The following is a 9,009-nucleotide window of genomic DNA, read 5'->3' as shown; positions in this document are numbered from 1 at the left end:
AATTTTGTCAAAACAAGCAAGGTGGTGATAGTTATACCTTCAGCTGGGTAGTTTGTGATCTTCTTTACTACTCACCACCTTCACTCCTCCATTCTTCCTATCTTCTATGTTTTCAGTACTTTCGCTTGTGCTCCACTCTATTAGTATCCTGTTTCTTACTTTCCCCTCACATGCTGTGCCGTTTTCTGTACTTTCTATGCAGCTCTACCCCATCAGCAGCTTCTCCTTAATGTCAACGTTATCCGTCTCCTTGTTGAGGTGCTCATGTGCCACCTCTTCCCAGCAGCGCCTCTGTAATCCTCCGTTCCTCACACTGCTCCACTCTAGCAGCAAACTAGCCTCGCACGCTCCTCTGTGTTGGCGTCTGACGTCATCAGCAGCAGTTCCTCAGTGCAGTCCCCGGCTCCAGTTCCTCCACTCCGCGATCTCGCCTCTATCCGATCTGAATGAGGGGAGGTAACTCTGGTAATCTCCCTCAGTTTCCAGTATTAAATCTGTATGTTGCCGCTTCAACCCACACCTAGCCCAAACAGTGGAGGTACTACTCCCCCATGCTGGTCAAGCTCCACCCCCCCCACCCCCCCCCCGACAATCTTATTGAAAGTCAGGGGTTGTTTTATACACCGGAAACTATGGTACTTTAAAATTTCACCTATTGATTTAAATGTGAGAATCGGCCTATTGGAGTTTTTCTTTTTGCACTTTTGCAGTATAACCCTGAAACAGACATCAAACCAGCAAAGTCTGGTGAGCACCAATAGAGCGCTGTATCTCTGTTCCCTAGGAAGCTGTGTCTCTGCTTCTGTATGAAGAACTGTGCAGATGCTTCCCATTGAGCCGATTACCCTACCCAGAGTCTGGACATCTGCTGATGCCTTCGGCGGGGCCTGAGGAGGAGTCAGGGCAAGTTCCAGAGATTGGTGATTTACTTCTTTTGGGTGCCTTTACACGTACAGATCCGCAGCATATTCAAGATGAAAATACCACAAATAGTCCTGGCAAAGTTGAGGTCAGTTAACCGACGGCAGAGACTGCATTGGTATTTTCACTGTATCGCCCAGCCCTAAGCTGATCCATTGTTTGGTGTGCTTCAGATTAGGCTTGATCGAACATTGGAAAAAACTAGGTTCGATCAAACACGAACCTAGCCGGACCTTCCGTATTTAATTGCTGATAACTTCCCTGTCCATGTGGAAGGAGGAGACCTCCCGGAATTCCAGGATTCAGTCTAGGTAAAAAACTGTATTCCGGAATTTCAAGCAGTCCCCAGGAGGTCTGCTTCCGCACGTTCTGGGAAGGCATCAGCAATTTAATGCAGGTCTGGCTAGGTTAGAGTTTTATTAAACCTAGCTTTTTCCGATGTTCAATCAAGCCTACTTCAGATAGTGGAAAGGGGTCCACACAGGCACAAGTACCCCAAACTCAAGCTGCCTTTCTATCATAACTAGTAATAAAGATGTTAAAGCCTGAGCAACTAAAGAACATGTCAGGTCTCTGGGCCTCACATCAGCTTAAGAACCTGACAGGTACGAAGATACTGTTCTCAGCTCTAGTTAACATTAGGAGTGTAAAAGTTTTAAATGGTTCTTGCCATGATGGTTATCCACAATTACTGTCAGAAAGTGCAAATTAGTTATGGGTTTTCCCCATTCAATAGGGAAAAAAACTGAAATCAAACACTAGTGTTAATTTTGCTGCAGATGAAACTTGTCCCTTGGTGATGCTTCCCTGGGCAACCCATCCTTAGATTACCAGGCTCCTTTTAAGTTAGAAAATGCCAACTACAGGATATGTATGTTGACCATACCAGTAAGACACTAGCAGGGGACAGCACATCTTTTTGACCATACTGTTTTTATCAGGTAGAATACACATTGTGCAGGGCTTCCTGTGGATTTTGCTGAGGAAATTTCATGAACTCTCACTTCTGTGAACACACCTTTAGAGACTTTCCTCTCCACTTTGGTTCCTTAGTTTTGAGATACCTTGCACTTAATGCAAAAACAAAACAATCACACAACTTAAGTCCCAATTTTTTATTAGATCATTTACATAGAAAATATGGCTGCTCCCAATTCAGGTCCTGTAACAGAAGAACACAGTATTCATTATTTCCAAAAAAGTTTGCAGATTTAAAATCAGTAGTTCACTCCAGTACTCAGTTATCAAACAGTTTGGTAAAACCCAATACTGACAATACTAATGATTAATGCTAGGGGTCCCAGTACTGCCTGTCCCCCCCCCCCCAGTGAGCAGGGATCTGAAGGCAGTCTTTATAATTTGTCAGAAAGAATAAGTTGAGCACTCACCACTAGTAGAGCTGAAAGCCGAATCTTTATTCTATACTTATTGTAAAGGGATGGATTAGGGTGTAGATATGTCCCCTGGATAGCCTGGCCTAACTTATCCCCTCGCCACACCATAAATTGTATGGAATTAAGATTTGGCTTTCAACTCTACTAGTGGTAAGTGCTCAACTATTTCTTTCCAACAAGTTTTACAAAATTGCTTGCTGTACTGTGTGAGTGCCGCACACTAGCCACTTTATTACGGAACCATCGTGAGCAACATTTTATCTGCTTTATCAGTTTGTGTCATTTCTCTTGGTGATGCCGGCCAGCTGTATCTCTCGTAATCACAGTCTTTATAATACTGTCACTCCTCAACCAAAGGATGGAATAAGCGCATGACAGCAACTAAGTTTTTTGTCTAGTAGGCCGACTGGTGAATTTACACATTTCGATACGGTAATATTTAATGCACTGCAAAAGCATCAAGACTTTAAAGTTCCTGATGGAGACCCAGAAGCTACAGGCAGATCAATGTCCTTATGCAAAATGGTAATCCTGATCATAAGGCACAAGGGACTTACCTGCTTATGATTCCTCAGTTCCTGCAGGTGCATCACCACCCTTGGTATTTCTAGTGTAGATAACCTGTGCTCTGTGTTTGGACACCAGTTTGATCAAACCTTTATAAAGAACAAGAACAGTTATAGGAATGGTTTACAACAAAGCTTCAAAATGGAAATTTAACACATCAAGCAGTACAAGGTGTCTGGCTGCTGCATTAGCACTAAATAGCTATAAGGTATGGCCATAGTCACACAGAGAATGTCTAATATCACAGTTTATAATATACATAGGGTATGAATACTTTATTCGAATGTAAAAAACAAAATGAGAAGTGTATGTGGTGGATTCTTAAACGTGACCTGCCATTAATGCTGCCTGAACCACGGATTGGGGTGGTCCCTGGTGGCTTCTCCCCTCACCACCAGCTTTGAAGCCCTCATCCCATAGCCAATCAAAGGCAAGTAGAAGCCACTAGGGTCTACCTCAAAAGGCTTTTACTTTAGGAAGCATAATAGCAATATACAGCAAGTATTGCTGTGGTAGTAGCCAACATCCATAGCAATGTCATCCTACGCAAATGGGTCCTTAAGAGGTAAATTGTCCAATTATATTCAGGTGTGGTTAACCACGAAAGTGGACAAATTGGGTTTTTATTAATGTAAAAAAAAAAAACTTGGAAAATTCACATGGCTTAGATGCATTAAATATAAAGGATATATTAAAAATAGCAAACATGACACTGATCCCAGCTCACTATAGAAGCTATAATAAGCGAATGTCAATATCCATCATGCAACCAATGGTACAACATACAAAAGACACAGTGGATGTACACAGATGATAAAACATTAAAATCTTATCAAAAAAGGTAAATACTAGAGCACAACATATGTGGACCAATCAAGACCCAACACAATCATGTTTAATACATCCTTTCTATTTGATGCTTTTGTAAGTAACTTGTATAGACTAATATCTACTATCTATGGTAGTTAGACTCGTAGCAGAAAATAATGGAATTTGAGCCAATTCAAAGGCTTACATGTGGCACACTCAGCGCACCAAGTGAATGGGGTCTTAAAGAACCTTTCTTCGTAGAGTATGCATAGCACTGTACACATTCAGTGATAAATTCATCAAAAAGTTTGTTTTTAAACAGGCATGCAATACATAACTTACACTACTTTCCACACAGTAATATACAAAGTGGGAGTCTGGAAAACATTACACTAGGGTTGCAACAAACTGCACTGTAATTGTAATCCTCAATGTTAAAGGGAACCAATCAGCCCATTTGGGCTGATATGGTTAGCTGGAGCAATGTATAAAGCTTCTGCAGCAGCTGCGGCACATACCAGCCGCAGCAAGAGCTTTATACTGGGGGAAAAAAAATGACTTATTCCCCCGGCTTGTGACACTGGCGGGAAGGTAGTCATCTGGGGAGCTCCCCGCCCATGTCTAGTCACAGCGCTCTGCCTGTCAGCACGCTTGGTGGGATCATTGACAGGCAGAGAGGCCAGTAATGGAACTCTGCCTGTTAATCATTCCCGCAGAGCATTGTGACTAGACCCGGGGCTGGGATCCGCCCAGATGACTACTTGCCCGCCAGTGTGTCACGAGCAAGGGATATGAGTCATTTTTCCCCCGGTATAAAGCTCCTGCTGCAGCCGGTATGTTCTGGTAGGAGCTTTATACATTGCTACAGGGAAACATATCAGCCCAATAGGGCTGATTGGTTTTCTTTAATGCATAACATAAGATGCTAAGGGGCAGTGTTTTACATGAAGACAACACTTCTGAAAGTGTAAGGGATCTAGATATAAAAACTGAAAGTTAAGTCCCAAAAATGTGATTTCAGTGTATGGTGATGTACATTCAGCGTCCTCATACATTCTCCAGCTTCACACAACTTATCACAGCAAAAAAAAGCGTCTCTGTACAAAGACACTGACTACAACATCGCAACCAAGCTTTGTGCAATAGTAAAGTCATTACAATTCCAGTTCAGAAGAAACCAATCAGCACAAACCCACTATTGTATACACCTGAACAGTGCAATACAGCTTAAAGACCCCTACAGCTTAAAGACCCCTTACTAAATGTTATCGAATGGAAAATTTAATATAGTAGTATGTAATGTAGTATAGTGCATATACATGTTATATACATGCACATCTAGCATGGTAGCACCACATTTACTTACTACACGGGTATTCCACTATGGTAGGGGGGGGGAGAGACAGGGTATTTATTCCCCCTCCTGTTGACTAACTATTCGTTCCATATTACCTTTTTAGCCTCCTTCCTCCAGTTCTGAGCATTCTTTTTGCTGAATACACAGAAAACTGAGCAGTTTTCTCCATTTCATTCTTTAGAAATGGCTTATGTAAACAGCTTCCTGGTCCGCTGTTTCTGCACTCTAATGCCAAGTGTGTTGATGCGAGATCAAGCTGCTGACAACGGGTGATTAACCCTCCCAGCATTACAGAGCAGATACAGACAGCGAGAGACAGCTGGAGGGGGAGGCAGAGTAAACACCTCACATTTCGAGAGGACTACCTTCAGAAATTTACTGTTACCACTTAGTTCTCCATATCTTTTACAATGTCCGAGGACTGGATTATGGGTCCATTTAAACAGAAAGATTATCTGACAGATCTGCCAAAGATTTGGAGCCTATGTCTCTCATTATGCTGTTTATGTTTAGTAATTATGGACTATGGAACTATACTCTTGGCTGACGTACCTATTATTTGGTCATATTTGCCATGCTCCCCTGCCTACCTCATTCCCATGCCTTTCCTCTACCCCTCAGTTCAGAACCAGGAGAAGGAGAATGGCAAGGTAACAAGTATGAAACAAGTTGTTAGTCTCCAGGAGGGGTATGATGAAACATTTATTTTGCCTGAGGGGAACACCCCTTTACAAGGGTATTCCGGGATTTTCTAACTATGGTCAGCTTGCTGCAAAACAAAAAAATAACTTTATATACTTACCCTACTCGCTTGCTCCCCCCTTTTAAAGCATGCCAACCATAAGAAAATACTCAGAACACCCCTTTAAGCCCACATAAAGTTTGTGTCAGTCCATCATAGACATAGAAATGGGAATTTACTACACTGCCTGACATGCAGTGGGCATACACAACCAGGTCTGCATTGGTCTCACCTTTGTTGAGCAGCTCCTGAAGGGCGGCCCTGGCCAGTGAGCCCCTGATCTTCAGCCTCTCAGAGACTACTGCTGGGGTGATGAGCTTGTAGTTAGGAACTTCTTTACACAGCTTGTCATATGTGGCCTTGTCAAACAGCACCAAGTTGTTCAACTTGTCCCTGACTTTCCCCTTGGACCACTTCTACTCAAAGACAAATTTTTAAATCAATACCAAGCACACACACATATATTATATATATAGACATTAATGCACATATGCATACATGACACCTGAAGAACCCAAGATCAGCACCATGGAGACAGATTATTAACCCTAATATCACCCTATTGTGCCGGTTCACTTTTACAACACACGGAAGCCAGAATAGTTGCAGACTTCATGTTTTTGGAAGTAAACAGTATTGCTACTAAAGTTACTTAAATTCTGCTAGCTAATAAACCCCCCAAATATGCTATCTATAAACTTACAGAAAAACAGGGCATACTGGGAAAGAATGAAAAAAGCAGTTGTCACCTCACCAAGCTGCTCTAGTCATTGTAATGACAGCATTGTAATGACTGAGTAAGTCAGGCGGAATCCTGCCATGCTCAGTGTGCCATAGCCTGTGTATGAGAGAGCTTGTGCGCCTCCACTCAAAAGAATTGACAAGTCAATTCTTTGAACGGAGAGCAGCAGAGGCACATACAAACTCCCATAAACAGGCTATGGCACACTGAGCATGGCGGGATTCCACCTGACTTACCTAGTGTGACCATACCCTAAACCAGAAGCCCCCCCCACCTCTTAAAGGGGTAGTGCGGTTATACAACTTTGTAATGTATGTTGTTATGTCTGTGAATGGCCCCCTTCCCCGTGTATGGCCCACCACCCCCACCTGTGTACCCGGAAGTGTTGTGCGCTATACTCACCTGTCACGTGCTGACATCCGTCTTCGATCTTCAGCGAGTGACGTCTTCGGGCGGACGGCGAACAGCTCCGACTGTCCCGAATGCCGGCCGCCCTCTGCAGCGTCATCCGATGCTCAGCGGCAATTGGCTGAGCATAACTGTGCTCAGCCAATCGCGGATGAGCACAGTTGTGACACGACGGAGGGGGGGACGGGCGGCAGCGACTCGGCCGTCCGTCGATGACGTTTGGCACAAGATGACGGACGGCCCTCGACATAGGTCAGGTAATGTATAATGCACCACACTTCTGGGTACACGGGTGGGGGGACACGGGGAACGGGGCGAGTCACAGACATAACATACATTACAAAGTTGTATAACTTTCTATAATGTGTGTTATTCTGTGAATAATTTCTGAGCGCCGCACTACCCCTTTAATTCTGAGTTTGACTGCACTGGAAATAGACAAACCCATTGACAAAAGTCCCCCATTGGATGAGGACACTCCTGACTTGCCTTCTTCTTGGCCTTGCCTCCAGACTTGTTGACGGGATCCTTGTCCTTCTTGGCGGACTTGCCCGCATCTTTCTTCTTCTTGTCGTCTTTAGGCGGCTGTTAGGACACAGTAAGATTAGAATACTGACTGGGCTGTAAGCAAATCACAGACAGTAATAAAGATCCATCAATATGAGGAGACCCACAGCCGCCATGTGTCTAGCAGATCAGCGCTCGTCTAACAATCCTTTCTATGGCTCGGTGTGCGGTCGCGGCTGCAGGAGCGATCACAGGAACCTATGCAGCCAGTGACTGCTGGAGATTGAACCTGTCCTATCATTATTACTGCCTATGTACAAGACACAAGGCCTGACTGCTGGGACCCCCAGTCACATAAATGGGGGGTCCCTCCAAGTGAATGTAAGAGCAGCAGTGCACATTACCCGCCACTCATGTCACTTCACATGGGGGTCCCCAGCAGGCAGCCCCCTACCCAGTGTACAGGGATAACCTAGGGATGGTACATAGCCGCAATTGTGCTGTATAGTGGTGACTAGGCTGCGATGCCACAGCTTGGTGTGCGCACAGGAGGGGGCGCTGTGTGCCGGGGTCAGGCCCGGAGCTGTGTGCACCGGAGGAGGCGCTGTGTGCCGGGGTCAGGCCCGGAGCTGTGTGCACAGGAGGGGGCGCTGTGTGCCGGGGTCAGGCCCGGAGCTGTCACCCCTCACACCCGGCAGCACCGGGGACTGACAGGAGCTCCGTGTCCCCGGGAAAACACACACGAGGCCGGGTGCTGCTGCTCCACGTCCCCTCCACACACAGACATGGAGCCGCACGGACAGGCCGGCACATCACCGGCGCCTCCAGCCGCTCATCCCGCCCCGCCAGGCGACACCGGAGATGCAGCGGACACTGAGGAGGTCACTGGGCCCAGCCCGGCCTCTCCACCCCGATAAAACCCCAATTCCCGTCGGGCCGCCCCTCACCATGCTGCTGCTCCTTCAAAGATGTCGGACAGAAAGGAAGAGAGGCCGTGCCCGCAGCGTAGGAAACCCTGTCGTGGGCGGGAGCTTCCGCTGCAAAGAACTACACTTTTCTAGCTCCTGGACTACATTACCCGACATGCCTAGTGTTACCCAGGTCACGTGACGGCGCCCCTCGGAGACCACGATAGGATGAAGCGTCCTGTAGTACAGAGGTCAATTTACCCATTACAGGGTTAAATAATTAAAATAAATAAAGATACAAAAGGAGTGAGGAAGCTTACAGAATGGGAGCACTGGGGGTTACAGCTTCATTTACAGATGGTCCAGCCATTGTCCATAGAATCAGAAAGTGCCCATGAGTGTCAGGAGAGCCAGTCACCCACCAACCTCTGAGAATGGTATACAGTAGAAGGGGAGGAGACAACAAAATATAGGGAATATTATAGGCAGGCCTGAAGAGATGAAACTGAGTGTTGGAAATCAGTCTAATGTCTTTGGGTAGGGAACCTTGGCTTTTCAGCTGTTGCAAAACTACAACTCCCATCATGCATGGACAGCCAAAGCTAAAGCTCTGGCTGTCCATGCACGATGGGAGTTGTAGTTTTGCAACAGCT

The 9,009-nt window shown here is 45.6% G+C and overlaps 1 protein-coding gene across 1 annotated transcript; it reads right to left on the bottom strand.

Annotated features, from left to right (window-relative positions):
• Nucleotides 1–2,021: 2,021 nt before the first annotated feature.
• Nucleotides 2,022–8,505, bottom strand: RPS25 (ribosomal protein S25). The gene is made up of 5 exons (XM_069948310.1): nt 8,396–8,505; nt 7,431–7,526; nt 6,024–6,207; nt 2,873–2,971; nt 2,022–2,083 (listed from the first exon to the last, which is right to left on the bottom strand). The coding sequence occupies exons 1-4, from the start codon at nt 8,396–8,398 to the stop codon at nt 2,877–2,879; spliced, it is 378 nt and encodes a 125-aa protein (XP_069804411.1). The 5' UTR covers nt 8,399–8,505; the 3' UTR covers nt 2,022–2,083; nt 2,873–2,876.
• Between the last annotated feature and the right edge of the window lie 504 nt (nt 8,506–9,009).

This window comes from Dendropsophus ebraccatus, chromosome 12 (assembly GCF_027789765.1).
Source record: "Dendropsophus ebraccatus isolate aDenEbr1 chromosome 12, aDenEbr1.pat, whole genome shotgun sequence".
Lineage (NCBI taxonomy): Eukaryota > Metazoa > Chordata > Amphibia > Anura > Hylidae > Dendropsophus > Dendropsophus ebraccatus.
Note: the sequence above shows the minus strand (reverse complement) of the source record. Positions and strands in the feature narration are given on the sequence as shown.

Excerpts from the sequence above, each read along its gene's own strand:
- RPS25 (XM_069948310.1), bottom strand. Across the intron at positions 6,208-7,430 it reads GAGGCAAGGCCAAGAAGAAG|AAGTGGTCCAAGGGGAAAGT; the intron begins GCAAGTCAGGAG and ends GTCTTTGAGTAG. Across the intron at positions 2,972-6,023 it reads TCAGGAGCTGCTCAACAAAG|GTTTGATCAAACTGGTGTCC; the intron begins GTGAGACCAATG and ends TTCTTTATAAAG.